Source organism: Cygnus olor, chromosome 28, assembly GCF_009769625.2.
Source record: "Cygnus olor isolate bCygOlo1 chromosome 28, bCygOlo1.pri.v2, whole genome shotgun sequence".
Classification (NCBI taxonomy): Eukaryota; Metazoa; Chordata; class Aves; order Anseriformes; family Anatidae; genus Cygnus; species Cygnus olor.
This window is the reverse complement of record NC_049196.1, coordinates 2,146,201-2,167,673: the sequence shown is the minus strand read 5'-3', so window position 1 is coordinate 2,167,673 and position 21,473 is coordinate 2,146,201. Positions and strand designations below refer to the sequence as shown.

The window sequence follows — 21,473 nt, the reverse complement described above, 5'->3', positions numbered from 1 at the left end:
ACCTGGGGCCTCGCACCACACCCTCTTCCCATTGACCCCAGGGCTATAGTTAAGCTCTGTCCTGAGCCTTTGGCCTCCCCTTCAGCTCTGGGTAATCAGTGTGGGTTGCCTGGTCTGTTGCAGATTTGCTTACCACAGAATCACAGAATTGTAGAGGTTGGAAGGGACCTCAAGAGATCATTGGGTCCAACCCCTCTGCCAAAGCAGGTTCCCTAGAGCAGGGTACCCAGGTAGGTGACCAGATGGGCCTTGAATATCTCCAGAGAAGGAGACTCCACAACCTCCCCGGGCAGCCTGTTCTAGTGCTCCGTCACCCTTACCTTGAAGAAGTTCTTTTGCATGTTGGCGTGGAACTTCCTGCGGATGGTGGGCCCAAAGTTGCCCAGTGGTTTCCCAGCTTTCCCTTGGGTCTGCCTGTTTGTTTTTTTTTTGTTTGTTTGTTTGTTTGTTTTTTTCTGGGCCTGGTCAGCAGTCCTTGGGCCCTGTGTTGACCCTGGTTGCTGTCACTGGACCTGACCCTGAAGTGTAGACTGGCTTGTCATCAGTCCTGTGTTACCACCATGAATCTGACCATTGAGCTGGACTCCTGGCTGAATCTGCCTTCCATCTCCTCATCTTCCTTGCTCAGGTGCTGTGCAACGAGGGCCATTGCTGGTGTAACTGCTGCCCTGTTGGCTGTGCGGCCTTGCTTGGCTCCTGGCTCCTGTTCTGTAGGCAGCAGGTGGCTCCTACTGAGCTGTGACAGCACTCTTTGGGATAGATGTTTACTGTCATCATCAGGGTAGTACTGTGCACCTTCAAACCCTTCCTCATCTTCCTAAATGAGGAATTTGGTTGGGCCTCTGTGCTTAGAGAGTTGTCTGTGTCTGGTGGAGTCCCAGCCTCATTGGGAAGGCATTTTGTCCACCCCATGGGAAGAGGGCCTGGCTGAGGGGCCTGAGATCTGTATGCCGAGTATCCCAAGCTGGGCGGTTGTTCCCCCAGGAAACGTGCTGCTGAAGGAAAGTGCAGGGTATGGCTTGGTGTTGCCCCTTGGCACACGTCCCCAGGGACGTCCTGATAGCTGCTGCTGCCCAGGCTGCCGTCGATGGCACTCCCAGACCTGCCTTGTTTCTGGGCAGAGTTCTGTGTTGCATGGAAATATGGTCACATTTTTGCTGGTGTGTACTGTTCTGTCAGTATGTGGGTTCAAAGCAGAATCTGAGGCGTGGAGATGGGGAATGAGCAAAGCAGCTCTATTTGTTGTCCAGTATGGGCCTTTGTCTGCAGGAGACATCCCGGTTTAACAGGAGTGGGCAGCAGGAGTGTGTGGTAGAGAGAGAGCCATGTCCTTGTTTCTGAAAGAGGCCTGCTGTGGTGACAGGGGACCTCTAGTTGTTGGGTGCAGAGGGGAGAGGAAAACCAGCCAAGCTTTTGTCTCCTGAGAGCAATGCTTGATCCCACAGAAGGGCTGAGGCCTGATGGCAGAGCTGCCATGCTTGGAAATCTGTTGCCTAAGGCAGCCTGAGCAGGTTGATAGGTAAAGCAAAGGCTGTGTCTGCTCTTTGCTGATGAGTCTGGCTGGCAGTCTGACCTTTAAGGGTGGGTTTGCAAGGAAATGAGTACCCATGCATTTAGGACAAAGCCTGAAGGAAGCTGCAGGAGGGTGAGAGGCTGGCACCACTTGACAATTTGGCCATCTCCTTCTTTTTGCCTTCATCTTCTTCCTGTGCTTTTGTGTCACTTCCCCAGAAGCATTTTGGCCTGCAATCCTGTCACTTGAAAGGAGCCTGTGTGATGGAATGGGCATGTCCTGAACAGGAAAATGAAAAGGGGTCACTGCAGGGAACATAAGTCACCCATTTCTTTACTTGTGGTGTTTTGCATACTTGACGGTCTTGTTGGTAAACGCATTTCAAGTGCAAATGGTGTCTCTGGGCCTGGGGCAGTCTGGACTGGTATAAAAGCCTGTCCAACAGCAGGCTCCCTCATCCACTTCTCTTGCCTTCTCCTCCTTGGTGAACAAGGTGAGCTGCAAGTGCCTTCTCCTCACTCCTCTCTTGCTCTTCTTCTCCCCTTGGCATTCTGGCCTCAACCGAGTCTTTTCTCCGTGTAGTTCTTGGTGTGGGCCTTGCTCCCTTAATGCTTCTCCCTCCATCGCTGTTCTGCTTTGCACTGCAGGGGGAGGTGGGAGAAGGTCTTGAGCTGTCTTTGCAGGGGCCCTTGGGCCCCTCTCTGTCCTCGCACAGCCTGTCGCTGCTCCCCAGACTATGCCTTCTGTCTTGGCCAGCAGGCTGTCAGGCTGCTGCTGACATGCTGCGTGTGCTTTCCCTGCCCTCTCTCCCAGGTGCGCCTCCATCCCGCAGCCATGTCCTGCTACGATCTGTGCCGTCCCTGTGGCCCAACCCCGCTTGCCAACAGCTGCAACGAGCCCTGTGTCCGGCAGTGCCAGGACTCCCGTGTGGTGATCCAGCCCTCTCCCGTGGTGGTGACCCTGCCCGGCCCCATCCTCAGCTCCTTCCCCCAGAACACCGCTGTGGGATCCACCACCTCGGCTGCCGTTGGCAGCATCCTGAGTGAGGAGGGAGTGCCCATCTCCTCCGGGGGCTTTGGCCTCTCTGGCTTTGGTGGCCGCTACAGTGGCAGAAGGTGCCTGCCCTGCTAAAGCCCACGAGGACGACCAGTGAGCGCATCGACCAGGAAGCCCGAAGCCAGGTGCCGGACTGAGGATGGAGCTGCTGGCCAGGGTTTCCAGATGGGCTGAGCACCCTCGTGGCCTCCTGCAGAGCAGAGAGGGAAGCCAGGGTGCGAGCCTGTGCTGTCTGGAAACACGGCCAGCAGACATCTTCTTCTTCTCCTGCTTTCTTCTCTGCATCATGAGCCCTCATTGTGTCCTGCTGTTCTGTTCCATGGGTTCATCTGGAAGCAAGTCAAGAGTGTCCTGTTTGTTCTCCCTCTTACCATGCGGAGGAGGAAGACATACATCCTGCTGTGGTGAAGGGGGGTCTGACTGCCAGCTGTCCTCGTGGCAGGCTGGACCCCATCCCTTCCACCACGAGCTGCTTTGATTCCTTCCTCAGACTCATTAAAGTTTATGCTGCATTGTAATCTGTGTCTCCTCATGATCCTTCCCTTTTGGGATTCCCAGCCATGTTCTGTAGAGGGAACTGGGATATCATGGAATCTGAAGTTCTGGTTAGCCCCCACATCATCTCTGTGTGCCTACACTCCTGTTTCTGAAGCAGTCAACCAGTCCAGCAGGGCTGCACATGCAGTGCTTGTGTGTTTGCCAGACCATTCTGCAGCATTCAGGTGAGGGCTTCTGCCAAGTCCCTGTCTGACCCTTGCCTGCCAGAGCGAGGAGAGGAAGAAATCCTCCTGGATGAAGCCGTTGTGCCTTCCTGACCTTCTGCCTGAAAATGCAAGGGCACCAGCATCAGGGAGTGAAGCAACATGGCTTGAGTGTGGTTGTTCAATTACACCATGCTCTGGTGATTGCCCCTGCCACATGGGACACAAGGGGAAACAAGCTCCATAGTCCTTCTTCCCATATGCTCTAGTCCTCCACAGGAGATGCTTTTGTCTGTGTCACCCACTCCTGCTTGAGGCAGAGTGAGGGGCACCTCTCATGCTATTCCCTATGCTGAGGAAATCCTACGATGCCTTACACTGTAACTAAAGGCCTGCGTTCTCTGACCGACCACTGGTGTCAGGCAAAGCCCTCAGCATTGCTGTGCAGGAAGACCCTCAGGAAACACACTGGTTGTCAACATTCCTGAGCCACCCTGAGCTGACAGCAGGAGCAAAGTGCAGTGAACAGCTGATACCAGGAAGGGAAGGCAACATCTGCAGCAGGAGATCAGGGAGCGCAGGGTGCTGCAGGGCATTGCAACTTTGGGGCAGACCCTGAGCTGCAAGACATGTTTTGCTTTGGAAAATTAATTGAAGCTTCCTTCCTTTCTTCTTTTGCGGTAGATGCAGCTGGTGTCCTATGTCCCAGGTGCACAGGAGATTTCCTCTTCTTGCACATCAGCTGTTTGAGTGCAGCAGAGGCCCAATGGCCCTCATCAGGCTCACCTGGGGCCTCGCACCACACCCTCTTCCCATTGACCCCAGGGCTATAGTTAAGCTCTGTCCTGAGCCTTTGGCCTCCCCTTCAGCTCTGGGTAATCAGTGTGGGTTGCCTGGTCTGTTGCAGATTTGCTTACCACAGAATCACAGAATTGTAGAGGTTGGAAGGGACCTCAAGAGATCATTGGGTCCAACCCCTCTGCCAAAGCAGGTTCCCTAGAGCAGGGTACCCAGGTAGGTGACCAGATGGGCCTTGAATATCTCCAGAGAAGGAGACTCCACAACCTCCCCGGGCAGCCTGTTCTAGTGCTCCGTCACCCTTACCTTGAAGAAGTTCTTTTGCATGTTGGCGTGGAACTTCCTGCGGATGGTGGGCCCAAAGTTGCCCAGTGGTTTCCCAGCTTTCCCTTGGGTCTGCCTGTTTGTTTTTTTTTTGTTTGTTTGTTTGTTTGTTTTTTTCTGGGCCTGGTCAGCAGTCCTTGGGCCCTGTGTTGACCCTGGTTGCTGTCACTGGACCTGACCCTGAAGTGTAGACTGGCTTGTCATCAGTCCTGTGTTACCACCATGAATCTGACCATTGAGCTGGACTCCTGGCTGAATCTGCCTTCCATCTCCTCATCTTCCTTGCTCAGGTGCTGTGCAACGAGGGCCATTGCTGGTGTAACTGCTGCCCTGTTGGCTGTGCGGCCTTGCTTGGCTCCTGGCTCCTGTTCTGTAGGCAGCAGGTGGCTCCTACTGAGCTGTGACAGCACTCTTTGGGATAGATGTTTACTGTCATCATCAGGGTAGTACTGTGCACCTTCAAACCCTTCCTCATCTTCCTAAATGAGGAATTTGGTTGGGCCTCTGTGCTTAGAGAGTTGTCTGTGTCTGGTGGAGTCCCAGCCTCATTGGGAAGGCATTTTGTCCACCCCATGGGAAGAGGGCCTGGCTGAGGGGCCTGAGGTCTGTATGCCGAGTATCCCAAGCTGGGCGGTTGTTCCCCCAGGAAACGTGCTGCTGAAGGAAAGTGCAGGGTATGGCTTGGTGTTGCCCCTTGGCACACGTCCCCAGGGACGTCCTGATAGCTGCTGCTGCCCAGGCTGCCGTCGATGGCACTCCCAGACCTGCCTTGTTTCTGGGCAGAGTTCTGTGTTGCATGGAAATATGGTCACATTTTTGCTGGTGTGTACTGTTCTGTCTGTATGTGGGTTCAAAGCAGAATCTGAGGCGTGGAGATGGGGAATGAGCAAAGCAGCTCTATTTGTTGTCCAGTATGGGCCTTTGTCTGCAGGAGACATCCCGGTTTAACAGGAGTGGGCAGCAGGAGTGTGTGGTAGAGAGAGAGCCATGTCCTTGTTTCTGAAAGAGGCCTGCTGTGGTGACAGGGGACCTCTAGTTGTTGGGTGCAGAGGGGAGAGGAAAACCAGCCAAGCTTTTGTCTCCTGAGAGCAATGCTTGATCCCACAGAAGGGCTGAGGCCTGATGGCAGAGCTGCCATGCTTGGAAATCTGTTGCCTAAGGCAGCCTGAGCAGGTTGATAGGTAAAGCAAAGGCTGTGTCTGCTCTTTGCTGATGAGTCTGGCTGGCAGTCTGACCTTTAAGGGTGGGTTTGCAAGGAAATGAGTACCCATGCATTTAGGACAAAGCCTGAAGGAAGCTGCAGGAGGGTGAGAGGCTGGCACCACTTGACAATTTGGCCATCTCCTTCTTTTTGCCTTCATCTTCTTCCTGTGCTTTTGTGTCACTTCCCCAGAAGCATTTTGGCCTGTAATCCTGTCACTTGAAAGGAGCCTGTGTGATGGAATGGGCATGTCCTGAACAGGAAAATGAAAAGGGGTCACTGCAGGGAACATAAGTCACCCATTTCTTTACTTGTGGTGTTTTGCATACTTGACGGTCTTGTTGGTAAACACATTACAAGTGCAAATGGTGCCTCTGGGCCTGGGGCAGTCTGGACTGGTATAAAAGCCTGTCCAACAGCAGGCTCCCTCATCCACTTCTCTTGCCTTCTCCTCCTTGGTGAACAAGGTGAGCTGCAAGTGCCTTCTCCTCACTTCCCTCTTGCTCTTCTTCTCCCCTTGGCCTTCTGGCCTCGACCGAGTCTTTTCTCCGTGTAGTTCTTGGTGTGGGCCTTGCTCCCTTGACGCTGCTCCCTCCATCGATGACCTGCTTTGCACTGCAGGGGGAGGTGGGAGAAGGTCTTGGGCTGTCTTTGCAGGGGCCCTTGGGCCCCTCTCTGTCCTCACACAGCCTGTCGCTGCTCCCCAGACTATGCCTTCTGTCTTGGCCAGCAGGCTGTCAGGCTGCTGCTGACATGCTGCGTGTGCTTTCCCTGCCCTCTCTCCCAGGTGCGCCTCCATCCCGCAGCCATGTCCTGCTACGATCTGTGCCGTCCCTGTGGCCCAACCCCGCTTGCCAACAGCTGCAACGAGCCCTGTGTCCGGCAGTGCCAGGACTCCCGTGTGGTGATCCAGCCCTCTCCCGTGGTGGTGACCCTGCCCGGCCCCATCCTCAGCTCCTTCCCCCAGAACACCGCTGTGGGATCCACCACCTCGGCTGCCGTTGGCAGCATCCTGAGTGAGGAGGGAGTGCCCATCTCCTCCGGGGGCTTTGGCCTCTCTGGCTTTGGTGGCCGCTACAGTGGCAGAAGGTGCCTGCCCTGCTAAAGCCCACGAGGACGACCAGTGAGTGCATCGACCACGAAGCCTGAAGCCAAGTGCTGGACTGAGGATGGAGCTGCTGGCCAGGGTTTCCAGATGGGCTGAGTACCCTCGTGGCCTCCTGCAGAGCAGAGAGGGAAGCCAGGGTGCCAGCCTGTGCTGTCTGGAAACACGGCCAGCAGACATCTTCTCCTTCCGCTTTCTTCTCTGCATCATGAGTCCGTGTTGTCTCCTGCTGTTCTGTGCCATGAGTTCATCCGGAAGCAAGTCAAGTGTGTTCTGTTTATTCTTCCTCCCATCTTTTGAGGGAGGAATACATGCATCCTGTTGTGGTGAAGGGGGGTCTGACTGTCAGCTGTCCTTGTGTCAGACTGGGCTGTATCACTTCTGTCATGAGTTGCTTTGATTCCTTCTTCAGACTCATTAAAGTTTTTGCTGCAATGTAATCTGACTCTCTTTATGTCCCTTTTCTATTGGGATGTCCAGTGAATCCGTCCATGGAGAAATGTCATGTCTTGTAGTGGAAAAGCATGGGTGGATATGGTCCTAAAATGGATCTTCATGCATGTTGGAGATGAGTACCCTTGAAGAATCTGGTCTTTATAAATGTCAAAGAGATGTGGAGGAAAGTCGTATTGGCAAAGTCTTATAAGGGTGTCCAGGAACTCCCTCTAATTGATCTATCACCAACAAGGACGTTTTTCCAACACTTCGTACTGTGCTGCTCAAGGCAGGAAGGTATGAAGGGAAGAAGCATGATTGAAAAAGAAAAGCCACACACATTTCTCCCAAGAGCAATAGTTAATCTGAGGGAGAGTCCAAAACCCAAGATTAGAGGTGCCCTGCTTAGAAAGGTGATGCCTGAGAGGATCTGAGTGACCATAATGTTTATGGGTGACACTAACTTTGTTGATGACACCAAGGCGAGTGGTACAGTTGATATCCCTGTTGGGAAGGGATTTTAGCAGGAGGGACCCTGCCAGATGTGAGAACTGGGGCCATGTGAACTTCATGAAGTTCAGCAAGGGCATGTGCAAGTTCCTGCATCTGGTTTGAGGAAATCCCCCATGTCGGTACAGGCTGGGTGTGGGCATGTAGATGTGGTGCTTCGGTACATGGTTTAGTGGTAGCCTTGGCAGTGCTAGACTAACAGTTGCACTTGGTGATCTTAGAGGTCTTTTCCAACCTAAATGACTCTATGATCCTGTGAATTGACTGAGATCGGCCCTGCAGAGTAGGGGTCAGCAATATGTGCTTGTAGCCCAGAAAACCAATTACATCTTGGGCTGCATGAAAAGAAGTGTGGCCAGCAGGACAAAGGGAGGTAATTCTCTCCATCTACTGTGCTCTACTTCACCCAGAGAACCGTATCCATCTCTGGGTTCCCCAGTACAAGAAAGACATGGACCTGTTAGAGCAGGTCTAGCAGAGGCCATGAAAATGACCTGAGGGCTGGAGTACCTCTGCTATAAAGACAGGCTGAGAGAGTTGGGCTTGTTAAGCCTGGAGAGGAGAAGGCTCCAGGGAAACCTTATTGCAGCCTTTAAATATCTAAAGTTGTCTCGTAAGAAAGATGGATAAAGACTTTTTACCAGGCACAGCAGTGACAGGACAAGGGGAAACAGTTTTAAAGTGAAAGAGGGTAAGTTGAGAGGGGATCTAAGGAAGAAAATTTTCACAGTGACGGTTGTTACACACTGGAAGCCTCAGCATTGAGAATGTTCCAAGTGAGGTTGGATGGAGTATGAGTAACCAGATCTGGCGGAAGATGTCCCTGCCCAAGGCAGAGGGTCGGACTAGATGATCTTTAAAGGTCCCTTCCAAACTAAGCCATTGCCTAACTTAAGATTTTATTATAGCATCAGGGGGAGCAATTGATGATGCTGGCCCTCCCATGCGGAAGTCCAGGTGAAGCTTCAGGGTTAGGAGGAAACCTACCCCAAACATCAGGACAAGTGTTGAAGCAAGGCCCCAAAGGGCAAGAGGCTGGCGTTCCCCACCGAGGTTGCACACTCCTCATCACTGGCTGCATCATCTGCTTGTGCTGACGTGTCATGTCTCCTGGAAAAAAATATTTTGGCCTCTAATGCTGTGACTTGAAAGAAGACTCCATGGTGGAATGGGCATGTCTTAAGCAAGGAAATGAAAAGGGAGCGTTGCAGGGAGCAGAAACAAGACACTCATTTCTTTAATTGTAGTGTTTTGCATACAAATGGGCTTGCTATAATGCATACTGCATACGTGGTGTGCCACTGGGCCTGGGGCTGTCCGAGCCAGTATAAAAACCCATCCAACAGCATGCTCTCTCATCCACTTCTCTTGCCTTCTCCTCCTTGGTGAACAAGGTGAGCTGCAAGTGCCTTCTCCTCACTCCCCTCTTGCTCTTCTTCACCCTTGGCCTTCTGGCCTTGACCGAGTCTTTGCCTCTGTGTAGTTTTGGTGTGGGCCTTGCTCCTTGACGCTGCTCCCTCCATCACTGTTCTACTTGCCACTGTGGGGAGAGGTGGGAGGAGGTCTTGGGCTGTCTTTGCAGGGGCCCTTGGGGACACAGGCTCGCAAGCCCCTCTCTGTCCTTGTGCACCATCTCCCTGCTCCCCAGACTGTGCCTTCTGTCTTGGCCAGCAGGCTGTCAGGCTGCTGCTGACACGCTGCTTCTTCTTTCCCTGTTCTCTCCCAGGTGTGCCTCCATCCCACAGCCATGTCCTGCTATGATCTGTGCCGTCCCTGTGGCCCAACCCCGCTTGCCAACAGCTGCAACGAGCCCTGTGTCCGGCAGTGCCAGGACTCCCGTGTGGTGATCCAGCCCTCTCCCGTGGTGGTGACCCTGCCCGGCCCCATCCTCAGCTCCTTCCCCCAGAACACCGCTGTGGGATCCACCACCTCGGCTGCCGTTGGCAGCATCCTGAGTGAGGAGGGAGTGCCCATCTCCTCTGGGGGCTTTGGCCTCTCTGGCTTTGGTGGCCGCTACAGTGGCAGAAGGTGCCTGCCCTGCTAAAGCCCACGAGGATGACCAGTGAGCGCATTGACCAGGAAGCCCGAAGCCAGGTTCCAGACTGAGGATGGAGCTGCTGGCCAGGGTTTCCAGATGGGCTGAGCACCCTCGTGCTCCCCTGCAGAGTAGAGAGGGAAGCCAGGGTGCCAGCCTGTGCTGTCTGGAAACACGGCCAGCAGACATCTTCTTCTTCTCCCGCTTTCTTCTTTGCATCATGAGTCCTTGTTGTCTCCTGCTATCCTGTTCCATGGGTTCATCCGGAAGCAAGTCAAGAGTGTCCTGTTTCTTCTTCCTCCCATCTTTTGAGGGAGGAAGACATGCATCCTATTGCGGTGAAGGGGGGACTGACTGCCAGCTGTCCTTGTGTCAGACTGGGCCGGATCCCTTCCATCATGAGTTGCTTTGATTCCCTCTTCAGACTCATTAAAGTTTTTGCTTCAATGTAATCTGAGTCTCTTTATGTTCTTTTTCTATTTGGATGTCCAGTGAAGCCGTCCATGGAGAAATGTGATGTCTTGTAATGGAAAAGCATGGGTGGATATGGTCGTAATGTGGGTCTCCTTCATGCCTATAGGACATGAGTACCCTTAAGGAATTTGGTCTTTATAAGAGTCAAAGAGAAGTGGAGGAGAGTCGTATTGGTGTAGGCTTAGAATCACAGAATCACAGAACTGTAGGGATTGCAAGGGACCTAAAGATATCATTTGGTAACCCCCTTGCCAAAGGAGGTTCCCTAGAGCAGGTTGCCCAGGTAGGTGTCCAGACAGGTCTCGAATATCTTCAGAGAAGGAGAGTCCACAACCTCCCTGGGCAGCCTGTTCTAGTGCTCTGTCACTGTCACTGTTATGAAGTTTTTTGCATGTTAGTGCGGAACTTCCTGTGATCAGTTTTGTGGCCATTGCCCCTTGTCCTGTCCCCACATACCACTGAAAAGAGGTTGGCCATATCGCTCTGTCTCCCACACTTAAGGTATTTATAAACATGAATAAAATACCCTCTCAGTCTTCTTTTCTCAAGGCTGAACAGACCCAGGTCTCTCAGCCTTTCCTCATAGGGGAGATGCTCCTTGCCCCCTTTGTGACCCTCTGCTGGACTCTTTCCAGGAGATTCCTGTATTTTTCACTTCAGGAGCCCAGAACTGGATACAGTACTCCGGGTGAGGCCTGACCAGGGCTGAGTAGAGGGGGAGGATCACCTCCCTTGACCTGCTGGCCACCCTCCTTTTAATGTATGCCAGGATCCCTTTGGCCTTCTTGCCTACAAGGGCACATGTTGGCTCATGGCCAACCTGACGTCCACCAGGACCCCCAAGTCCTTCTCTGCAGAGCTCCTCTTCAGCAGGTCATCCCCCAGCCTGTACTGATACATGCGGTTGTTCCTTCCCAGGGGCACGACTCTACACTTAGTCTTGTTAAACCTCATTTGGTTTCTCCCTGCCCAGCTCTCCAACCTGTCCAGGTCTCACTAAATGGCAGCACAGCCTTCTGGCATGTCAGCCACTCCTCCTAGCTTTGTATCGTCGGCGTACGTGCTGAGGGTGGACACTATTCCCTCATAAAGGTCGTCGATGAAGATGTTGAACAAGACTGGACCCAGCACTGACACCTGGGGAACACCGCTAGTCAAAGGTCTCCAGCCAGACTCTGCGATGCCGATCACCACCCTCTAAGGTAGGACAGTCAGCCATATCTCAACCCACTTTATTGTCCAATAATATATCCCACAGTTTCTCAGCTTTGCTAGATGGATGTCGTGGGAGAGAGTTATGGGTGACACTAACTTTATTGATGACACCAAGGCGAGTGGTACAGTTGATATCCCTGTTGGGAAGGGATTTTAGCAGGAGGGACCCTGCCAGATGTGAGAACTGGGGCCATGTGAACTTCATGAAGTTCAGCAAGGGCATGTGCAAGTTCCTGCATCTGGTTTGAGGAAATCCCCCATGTCGGTACAGGCTGGGTGTGGGCATGTAGATGTGGTGCTTCGGTACATGGTTTAGTGGTAGCCTTGGCAGTGCTAGACTAACAGTTGCACTTGGTGATCTTAGAGGTCTTTTCCAACCTAAATGACTCTATGATCCTGTGAATTGACTGAGATCGGCCCTGCAGAGTAGGGGTCAGCAATATGTGCTTGTAGCCCAGAAAACCAATTACATCTTGGGCTGCATGAAAAGAAGTGTGGCCAGCAGGACAAAGGGAGGTAATTCTCTCCATCTACTGTGCTCTACTTCACCCAGAGAACCGTATCCATCTCTGGGTTCCCCAGTACAAGAAAGACATGGACCTGTTAGAGCAGGTCTAGCAGAGGCCATGAAAATGACCTGAGGGCTGGAGTACCTCTGCTATAAAGACAGGCTGAGAGAGTTGGGCTTGTTAAGCCTGGAGAGGAGAAGGCTCCAGGGAAACCTTATTGCAGCCTTTAAATATCTAAAGTTGTCTCGTAAGAAAGATGGATAAAGACTTTTTACCAGGCACAGCAGTGACAGGACAAGGGGAAACAGTTTTAAAGTGAAAGAGGGTAAGTTGAGAGGGGATCTAAGGAAGAAAATTTTCACAGTGACGGTTGTTACACACTGGAAGCCTCAGCATTGAGAATGTTCCAAGTGAGGTTGGATGGAGTATGAGTAACCAGATCTGGCGGAAGATGTCCCTGCCCAAGGCAGAGGGTCGGACTAGATGATCTTTAAAGGTCCCTTCCAAACTAAGCCATTGCCTAACTTAAGATTTTATTATAGCATCAGGGGGAGCAATTGATGATGCTGGCCCTCCCATGCGGAAGTCCAGGTGAAGCTTCAGGGTTAGGAGGAAACCTACCCCAAACATCAGGACAAGTGTTGAAGCAAGGCCCCAAAGGGCAAGAGGCTGGCGTTCCCCACCGAGGTTGCACACTCCTCATCACTGGCTGCATCATCTGCTTGTGCTGACGTGTCATGTCTCCTGGAAAAAAATATTTTGGCCTCTAATGCTGTGACTTGAAAGAAGACTCCATGGTGGAATGGGCATGTCTTAAGCAAGGAAATGAAAAGGGAGCGTTGCAGGGAGCAGAAACAAGACACTCATTTCTTTAATTGTAGTGTTTTGCATACAAATGGGCTTGCTATAATGCATACTGCATACGTGGTGTGCCACTGGGCCTGGGGCTGTCCGAGCCAGTATAAAAACCCATCCAACAGCATGCTCTCTCATCCACTTCTCTTGCCTTCTCCTCCTTGGTGAACAAGGTGAGCTGCAAGTGCCTTCTCCTCACTCCCCTCTTGCTCTTCTTCACCCTTGGCCTTCTGGCCTTGACCGAGTCTTTGCCTCTGTGTAGTTTTGGTGTGGGCCTTGCTCCTTGACGCTGCTCCCTCCATCACTGTTCTACTTGCCACTGTGGGGAGAGGTGGGAGGAGGTCTTGGGCTGTCTTTGCAGGGGCCCTTGGGGACACAGGCTCGCAAGCCCCTCTCTGTCCTTGTGCACCATCTCCCTGCTCCCCAGACTGTGCCTTCTGTCTTGGCCAGCAGGCTGTCAGGCTGCTGCTGACACGCTGCTTCTTCTTTCCCTGTTCTCTCCCAGGTGTGCCTCCATCCCACAGCCATGTCCTGCTATGATCTGTGCCGTCCCTGTGGCCCAACCCCGCTTGCCAACAGCTGCAACGAGCCCTGTGTCCGGCAGTGCCAGGACTCCCGTGTGGTGATCCAGCCCTCTCCCGTGGTGGTGACCCTGCCCGGCCCCATCCTCAGCTCCTTCCCCCAGAACACCGCTGTGGGATCCACCACCTCGGCTGCCGTTGGCAGCATCCTGAGTGAGGAGGGAGTGCCCATCTCCTCTGGGGGCTTTGGCCTCTCTGGCTTTGGTGGCCGCTACAGTGGCAGAAGGTGCCTGCCCTGCTAAAGCCCACGAGGATGACCAGTGAGCGCATTGACCAGGAAGCCCGAAGCCAGGTTCCAGACTGAGGATGGAGCTGCTGGCCAGGGTTTCCAGATGGGCTGAGCACCCTCGTGCTCCCCTGCAGAGTAGAGAGGGAAGCCAGGGTGCCAGCCTGTGCTGTCTGGAAACACGGCCAGCAGACATCTTCTTCTTCTCCCGCTTTCTTCTTTGCATCATGAGTCCTTGTTGTCTCCTGCTATCCTGTTCCATGGGTTCATCCGGAAGCAAGTCAAGAGTGTCCTGTTTCTTCTTCCTCCCATCTTTTGAGGGAGGAAGACATGCATCCTATTGCGGTGAAGGGGGGACTGACTGCCAGCTGTCCTTGTGTCAGACTGGGCCGGATCCCTTCCATCATGAGTTGCTTTGATTCCCTCTTCAGACTCATTAAAGTTTTTGCTTCAATGTAATCTGAGTCTCTTTATGTTCTTTTTCTATTTGGATGTCCAGTGAAGCCGTCCATGGAGAAATGTGATGTCTTGTAATGGAAAAGCATGGGTGGATATGGTCGTAATGTGGGTCTCCTTCATGCCTATAGGACATGAGTACCCTTAAGGAATTTGGTCTTTATAAGAGTCAAAGAGAAGTGGAGGAGAGTCGTATTGGTGTAGGCTTAGAATCACAGAATCACAGAACTGTAGGGATTGCAAGGGACCTAAAGATATCATTTGGTAACCCCCTTGCCAAAGGAGGTTCCCTAGAGCAGGTTGCCCAGGTAGGTGTCCAGACAGGTCTCGAATATCTTCAGAGAAGGAGAGTCCACAACCTCCCTGGGCAGCCTGTTCTAGTGCTCTGTCACTGTCACTGTTATGAAGTTTTTTGCATGTTAGTGCGGAACTTCCTGTGATCAGTTTTGTGGCCATTGCCCCTTGTCCTGTCCCCACATACCACTGAAAAGAGGTTGGCCATATCGCTCTGTCTCCCACACTTAAGGTATTTATAAACATGAATAAAATACCCTCTCAGTCTTCTTTTCTCAAGGCTGAACAGACCCAGGTCTCTCAGCCTTTCCTCATAGGGGAGATGCTCCTTGCCCCCTTTGTGACCCTCTGCTGGACTCTTTCCAGGAGATTCCTGTATTTTTCACTTCAGGAGCCCAGAACTGGATACAGTACTCCGGGTGAGGCCTGACCAGGGCTGAGTAGAGGGGGAGGATCACCTCCCTTGACCTGCTGGCCACCCTCCTTTTAATGTATGCCAGGATCCCTTTGGCCTTCTTGCCTACAAGGGCACATGTTGGCTCATGGCCAACCTGACGTCCACCAGGACCCCCAAGTCCTTCTCTGCAGAGCTCCTCTTCAGCAGGTCATCCCCCAGCCTGTACTGATACATGCGGTTGTTCCTTCCCAGGGGCACGACTCTACACTTAGTCTTGTTAAACCTCATTTGGTTTCTCCCTGCCCAGCTCTCCAACCTGTCCAGGTCTCACTAAATGGCAGCACAGCCTTCTGGCATGTCAGCCACTCCTCCTAGCTTTGTATCGTCGGCGTACGTGCTGAGGGTGGACACTATTCCCTCATAAAGGTCGTCGATGAAGATGTTGAACAAGACTGGACCCAGCACTGACACCTGGGGAACACCGCTAGTCAAAGGTCTCCAGCCAGACTCTGCGATGCCGATCACCACCCTCTAAGGTAGGACAGTCAGCCATATCTCAACCCACTTTATTGTCCAATAATATATCCCACAGTTTCTCAGCTTTGCTAGATGGATGTCGTGGGAGAGAGTTATGGGTGACACTAACTTTATTGATGACACCAAGGCGAGTGGTACAGTTGATATCCCTGTTGGGAAGGGATTTTAGCAGGAGGGACCCTGCCAGATGTGAGAACTGGGGCCATGTGAACTTCATGAAGTTCAGCAAGGGCATGTGCAAGTTCCTGCATCTGGTTTGAGGAAATCCCCCATGTCGGTACAGGCTGGGTGTGGGCATGTAGATGTGGTGCTTCGGTACATGGTTTAGTGGTAGCCTTGGCAGTGCTAGACTAACAGTTGCACTTGGTGATCTTAGAGGTCTTTTCCAACCTAAATGACTCTATGATCCTGTGAATTGACTGAGATCGGCCCTGCAGAGTAGGGGTCAGCAATATGTGCTTGTAGCCCAGAAAACCAATTACATCTTGGGCTGCATGAAAAGAAGTGTGGCCAGCAGGACAAAGGGAGGTAATTCTCTCCATCTACTGTGCTCTACTTCACCCAGAGAACCGTATCCATCTCTGGGTTCCCCAGTACAAGAAAGACATGGACCTGTTAGAGCAGGTCTAGCAGAGGCCATGAAAATGACCTGAGGGCTGGAGTACCTCTGCTATAAAGACAGGCTGAGAGAGTTGGGCTTGTTAAGCCTGGAGAGGAGAAGGCTCCAGGGAAACCTAATTGCAGCCTTTAAATATCTAAAGTTGTCTCGTAAGAAAGATGGATAAAGACTTTTTACCAGGCACAGCAGTGACAGGACAAGGGGAAACAGTTTTAAAGTGAAAGAGGGTAAGTTGAGAGGGGATCTAAGGAAGAAAATTTTCACAGTGACGGTTGTTACACACTGGAAGCCTCAGCATTGAGAATGTTCCAAGTGAGGTTGGATGGAGTATGAGTAACCAGATCTGGCGGAAGATGTCCCTGCCCAAGGCAGAGGGTCGGACTAGATGATCTTTAAAGGTCCCTTCCAAACTAAGCCATTGCCTAACTTAAGATTTTATTATAGCATCAGGGGGAGCAATTGATGATGCTGGCCCTCCCATGCGGAAGTCCAGGTGAAGCTTCAGGGTTAGGAGGAAACCTACCCCAAACATCAGGACAAGTGTTGAAGCAAGGCCCCAAAGGGCAAGAGGCTGGCGTTCCCCACCGAGGTTGCACACTCCTCATCACTGGCTGCATCATCTGCTTGTGCTGACGTGTCATGTCTCCTGGAAAAAAATATTTTGGCCTCTAATGCTGTGACTTGAAAGAAGACTCCATGGTGGAATGGGCATGTCTTAAGCAAGGAAATGAAAAGGGAGCGTTGCAGGGAGCAGAAACAAGACACTCATTTCTTTAATTGTAGTGTTTTGCATACAAATGGGCTTGCTATAATGCATACTGCATACGTGGTGTGCCACTGGGCCTGGGGCTGTCCGAGCCAGTATAAAAACCCATCCAACAGCATGCTCTCTCATCCACTTCTCTTGCCTTCTCCTCCTTGGTGAACAAGGTGAGCTGCAAGTGCCTTCTCCTCACTCCCCTCTTGCTCTTCTTCACCCTTGGCCTTCTGGCCTTGACCGAGTCTTTGCCTCTGTGTAGTTTTGGTGTGGGCCTTGCTCCTTGACGCTGCTCCCTCCATCACTGTTCTACTTGCCACTGTGGGGAGAGGTGGGAGGAGGTCTTGGGCTGTCTTTGCAGGGGCCCTTGGGGACACAGGCTCGCAAGCCCCTCTCTGTCCTTGTGCACCATCTCCCTGCTCCCCAGACTGTGCCTTCTGTCTTGGCCAGCAGGCTGTCAGGCTGCTGCTGACACGCTGCTTCTTCTTTCCCTGTTCTCTCCCAGGTGTGCCTCCATCCCACAGCCATGTCCTGCTACGATCTGTGCCGTCCCTGTGGCCCAACCCCGCTTGCCAACAGCTGCAACGAGCCCTGTGTCCGGCAGTGCCAGGACTCCCGTGTGGTGATCCAGCCCTCTCCTGTGGTGGTGACCCTGCCCGGCCCCATCCTCAGCTCCTTCCCCCAGAACACCGCTGTGGGATCCACCACCTCGGCTGCCGTTGGCAGCATCCTGAGTGAGGAGGGAGTGCCCATCTCCTCTGGGGGCTTTGGCCTCTCTGGCTTTGGTGGCCGCTACAGTGGCAGAAGGTGCCTGCCCTGCTAAAGCCCACGAGGATGACCAGTGAGCGCATCGACCAGGAAGCCCAAAGCCAGGTGCCGGACTGAGGACGGAGCTGCTGGCCAGGGTTTCCAGACGGGCTGAGCACCCTCGTGGCCTCCTGCAGAGCAGAGAGGGAAGCCAGGGTGCCAGCCTGTGCTGTCTGGAAACACGGCCAGCAGACATCTTCTTCTCCTGCTATCTTCTGTACATCATGAGTCTTTGTTGTCTCCTGCTGTTCTGTGCCATGAGTTCATCTGGAAGCAAGTCAAGAGTGTCCTGTTTCTTCTCCCTCTCTCCATGCAAGGGAGGAAGACATGCATCCCGTTGTGGTGAAGGGGGGTCTGACTGCCAGCTGTCCTTGTGGCAGCCTGGGCCGGATCCCTTCCTCCAAGTGCTGCTTTGATTCTTTCTTCAGACTCATTAAAGTTTTTGCTGCAATGTAATCTGGGTCTCCTTATGTTCCTCTTCTATTGGGATGTCCAGTGAAACTGTCTGGGGGGAAACGTGTCCTCTTGGTGTGGAAAAGCGTGGGTGTATATGGTCCTAATTATAATCTCCTGCTTGCCAGGTGGAGTTGGCTAGTCTTGAGGGAGATAGCTGTTTGTGGAGAGGTGGAGTGGTGTATTGTGTTTGTAAGACATAATGAGGTATGCTTGTGCAGACCATTGCCCAACTGGATGAAGCTCTGATGGTGGATTACCATTCTAAAGACATTGTTTTGCTCATGCCTCCTCCAAGGACATCTGAAAAAGCCTCAAAGAGGAGAGAGTCCCAAAGAAGTCAAAGGGACAGGTGGCAGCTAGGGTAGCAGTGTAAATTGAGATCTAAGCCCTGCTTTGATCTTGTGCTGTGGGCGTGTATAATGTCTAGGGGAGGGAGAGGGAAACATGGAGGATGCTTCCTCTCCTCTAGGGAGAAAATTAGTGAATGTGATATGTCCAGAAAACCTTGCAGAGGGCAGGAATGGAGCAGAACAAGTATGATCTGCCCTGGTAGAGCATTCCTGTGGTGAAAAGTGTTCTGTCTTGCAGGGTATTATGTGTGCATCACTGTGTCCTGAAGCCAAGTGGGTCTGGAGCAGGCCTGCAGGACTCCTCCAAAAATCCCACTCTGCTGCTGTGCAGGCTGTGCCTGGGGTGGTCCCAAGCCAATGATTGCTTTGTCCCTCCACGCTGGCCTCAAGCTGGGGAGACCGAGGTTGTGGCACACCAACAGCTCTGTTCTCAGTTCCCCCTTCCCATACTCTTGTCCTCCACAGGCAGTGCTTTGCTCCTGCCACTCTGATCCTGCCTCAGGCAGAGTCAGGGGCACTTCTGGTGCCCTTGCTCATCTGGCTGCCCTTGTGAGGACTCCCAGTGCACGCGTGCTGCTGAGCAGGGTGGGTGAGGTGTCCTGTGGAAATCCTACCAAATATGTGCTTGTGCCTGCTGTGCTGTCAGTCTGGACAGCCAGGGCACAAAGACATGGGCAGGCAGAGTGATGTGTATCAATTACTCAGCATGTGCTTTTGTCATTGAAGCTCTCCAGCAGAAAGTTTTGGGAGGGCAGTAGCCTTCATTCCCAGTTCTTGGAATTAAGATGTGTAAAGCAGGAAGGTATGAAGGGGAGAAGTACGATTACAAAAGAAGAGCCAGGCACATTTCTCCCAAGAGCAATGGCTAATTTGATGGGGAGTCAAAAACCAAGACTAGAGGAGCCCTGCCTAGAAAGGCAATGTTTAACACAAGATGAGAGCATATTATAAAGGGGATCAATTGCTGTGGCGAGACTTTGAATGTAGCAGTCCATCCTGGTGCTTCAGGGTTAGGAGCAGAACAGCCTCAATCATCAAGATAAATACTAACACAATGCCCCAGAGAGTAAGAGGCTGGCATCCCCTGGAGTGCTAGGACACTCTACATCACTGGCAGTACCATTCTTGTGCTGACGTGTCCTTTCTCAGACATTTTGGCCTCTAATCTTGTCACTTGAAAGGAGCCTGCCTGATTGAATAAACATGCCCTAAACAGGGACATAAAAAGGAAGCATTGCTGGTAACATAAACATGACAATTTCTGTAATTGTGATGTTTTGCATGTAACATGAGCTTCTCATAAACACATTACATGTGCAAAGGATGCTTTGGGCCTGGAGCATTCTGGACCAGTATAAAAACCCATCCAACAACAGGCTGCATCATCCACTTCTCTTGCCTTCTCCTTGGTGCACAAGGTGAGCTGCAAGTGCCTTCTCCTCACTCCCCTCTTGCTCTTCTTCTCCCCTTGGACTTCTGGCCTTGACCAAGTCTTTGCCTCTGTGCAGCTTTGGTATGGGCCTTGCTCCTTGACGCTACTCCCTCCATCACTGTTCTGCTTGCCACTGCGACAGGACGTTGGAGAAGATCTTGGGCTGTCTTTGCAGGGGCCCTTGGGCCCCTCTCTGTCCTCGGGCACCCTCTCGCTGCTCCCCAGACTATGCCTTCTGTCTTGGCCAGCAGGCTGTCAGGCTGCTGCTGACACGCTGCTTCTTCTTTCCCTGCCCTCTCTCCCAGGTGCACCTCCATCCCACAGCCATGTCCTGCTACGATCTGTGCCGTCCCTGTGGCCCAACCCCGCTTGCCAACAGCTGCAACGAACCCTGTGTCCGGCAGTGCCAGGACTCCCGTGTGGTGATCCAGCCCTCTCCCGTGGTGGTGACCCTGCCCGGCCCCATCCTCAGCTCCTTCCCCCAGAACACCGCTGTGGGATCCACCACCTCGGCTGCCGTTGGCAGCATCCTGAGTGAGGAGGGAGTGCCCATCTCCTCTGGGGGCTTTGGCCTCTCTGGCTTTGGTGGCCGCTACAGTGGCAGAAGGTGCCTGCCCTGCTAAAGCCCACGAGAATGACCAGTGAGCGCATCGACCAGGAAGCCCAAAGCCAGGTTCCAGACTGAGGACGGAGCTGCTGGCCAGGGTTTCCAGATGGGCTGAGCACCCTCGTGGCCTCCTGCAGAGCAGAGAGGGAAGCCAGGGTGCCAGCCTGTGCTGTCTGGAAACACGGCCAGCAGACATCTTCTTCTCCCACTTTCTTCTCTGCATCATGAGCCCTCATTGTCTCCTGCTGTCCTGTGCCATGAGTTAATCTGGAAGCAAGTCAAGAGTGTCCTGTTTCTTCTTCCTCTCACCATGTGAGGGAGGAATACGTGCATCCTGCTGTGGTGAAGGGGGGTCTGACTGCCAGCTGTCCTCGTGGCAGCCTGGACTGGATCTCTTCCTCCAAGTGCTGCTTTGATTCCTTCTTCAGACTCATTAAAGTTTATGCTGCATTGTAATCAGTGTCTCCTCATGATCTTCCCTTTTGGGATTCCCAGCCATGCTCTGTAGAGGGAACTGGGATATCATGGAGTCTAGTCCTGGTTACCCCCCACATCATCTCTGTGTGCCTATACTCCTGTTTCTGAAGCAGTCAACCAGTCCAGCAGGGCTGCACATGCAGTGCTTGTGTGTTTGCCAGACCATTCTGCAGCATTCAGGTGAGGGCTTCTGCCAAGTCCCTGTCTGACCCTTGCCTACCAGAGTGAGGAGAGGAAGAAATCCTCCTGGATGAAGCCCTTGTGCCTTCCTGACCTTCTTCCTCAACCTGTAAGAGAACCAAAAACAGAGAGGGAAGCAACATGGCTTGTGTGTGGAGGTGGCACATACTTTTTGGGTGCAACTACACCGGGCTCTGGTGATTGCCCCTGCCACATGGGACACAAGGGAAAACAAGCTCCATAGTCCTTCTTCCCATATGCTCTAGTCCTCCACAGGAGATGCTTTTGTCTGTGTCAACCACTCCTGCTTGAGGCAGAGTGAGGGGCACCTCTCATGCTATTCCCTATGCTGGGGAAATCCTACGATGCCTTACACTGTAACTAAAGGCCTGCATTCTCTGACCGACCACTGGTGTCAGGCAAAGCCCTCAGCATTGCTGTGCAGGAAGACCCTCAGGAAACACACTGGTTGTCAACATTCCTGAGCCACCCTGAGCTGACAGCAGGAGCAAAGTGCAGTGAACAGCTGATACCAGGAAGGGAAGGCAACATCTGCAGCAGGAGAT

General features: G+C 52.7%; 6 protein-coding genes across 6 annotated transcripts; all 6 read left to right on the top strand.

The window, feature by feature from the left end:
- Positions 1-1,919: 1,919 nt before the first annotated feature.
- On the top strand, positions 1,920-3,081 carry LOC121060903 (feather beta keratin-like). The gene is made up of 2 exons (XM_040539090.1): positions 1,920-2,006; positions 2,327-3,081. The coding sequence occupies exon 2, from the start codon at positions 2,348-2,350 to the stop codon at positions 2,642-2,644; it is 297 nt and encodes a 98-aa protein (XP_040395024.1). The 5' UTR covers positions 1,920-2,006; positions 2,327-2,347; the 3' UTR covers positions 2,645-3,081.
- Positions 3,082-5,933: 2,852 nt separating this feature from the next.
- LOC121060902 (feather beta keratin-like) lies at positions 5,934-6,717 on the top strand. The gene is made up of 2 exons (XM_040539089.1): positions 5,934-6,060; positions 6,381-6,717. Exon 2 carries the CDS (start codon positions 6,402-6,404, stop codon positions 6,696-6,698), a length of 297 nt encoding a protein of 98 aa, XP_040395023.1. The 5' UTR covers positions 5,934-6,060; positions 6,381-6,401; the 3' UTR covers positions 6,699-6,717.
- Positions 6,718-9,354: 2,637 nt separating this feature from the next.
- Positions 9,355-10,112, top strand: LOC121060908 (feather beta keratin-like). Its single transcript, XM_040539096.1, has one exon. It carries the CDS (start codon positions 9,391-9,393, stop codon positions 9,685-9,687), a length of 297 nt encoding a protein of 98 aa, XP_040395030.1. The 5' UTR covers positions 9,355-9,390; the 3' UTR covers positions 9,688-10,112.
- A 3,115-nt stretch (positions 10,113-13,227) lies between these two features.
- Positions 13,228-13,974, top strand: LOC121060906 (feather beta keratin-like). The gene has a single exon (XM_040539093.1). The coding sequence runs from the start codon at positions 13,258-13,260 to the stop codon at positions 13,552-13,554; it is 297 nt and encodes a 98-aa protein (XP_040395027.1). The 5' UTR covers positions 13,228-13,257; the 3' UTR covers positions 13,555-13,974.
- Positions 13,975-16,692: 2,718 nt separating this feature from the next.
- On the top strand, positions 16,693-20,706 carry LOC121060904 (feather beta keratin-like). The gene is made up of 3 exons (XM_040539091.1): positions 16,693-16,771; positions 17,104-17,622; positions 20,290-20,706. Exon 2 carries the CDS (start codon positions 17,125-17,127, stop codon positions 17,419-17,421), a length of 297 nt encoding a protein of 98 aa, XP_040395025.1. The 5' UTR covers positions 16,693-16,771; positions 17,104-17,124; the 3' UTR covers positions 17,422-17,622; positions 20,290-20,706.
- Positions 19,556-20,283, top strand: LOC121060905 (feather beta keratin-like). Its single transcript, XM_040539092.1, has 2 exons — positions 19,556-19,629; positions 19,949-20,283. Exon 2 carries the CDS (start codon positions 19,970-19,972, stop codon positions 20,264-20,266), a length of 297 nt encoding a protein of 98 aa, XP_040395026.1. The 5' UTR covers positions 19,556-19,629; positions 19,949-19,969; the 3' UTR covers positions 20,267-20,283.
- Positions 20,707-21,473: the final 767 nt, after the last annotated feature.

Coding starts and splice junctions, on each gene's coding strand:
- LOC121060903 (XM_040539090.1), top strand. CDS start 2,348: ATGTCCTGCTACGATCTGTGCCGTCCCTGTGGCCCAACCCCGCTTGCC.
- LOC121060902 (XM_040539089.1), top strand. CDS start 6,402: ATGTCCTGCTACGATCTGTGCCGTCCCTGTGGCCCAACCCCGCTTGCC.
- LOC121060908 (XM_040539096.1), top strand. CDS start 9,391: ATGTCCTGCTATGATCTGTGCCGTCCCTGTGGCCCAACCCCGCTTGCC.
- LOC121060906 (XM_040539093.1), top strand. CDS start 13,258: ATGTCCTGCTATGATCTGTGCCGTCCCTGTGGCCCAACCCCGCTTGCC.
- LOC121060904 (XM_040539091.1), top strand. CDS start 17,125: ATGTCCTGCTACGATCTGTGCCGTCCCTGTGGCCCAACCCCGCTTGCC.
- LOC121060905 (XM_040539092.1), top strand. CDS start 19,970: ATGTCCTGCTACGATCTGTGCCGTCCCTGTGGCCCAACCCCGCTTGCC.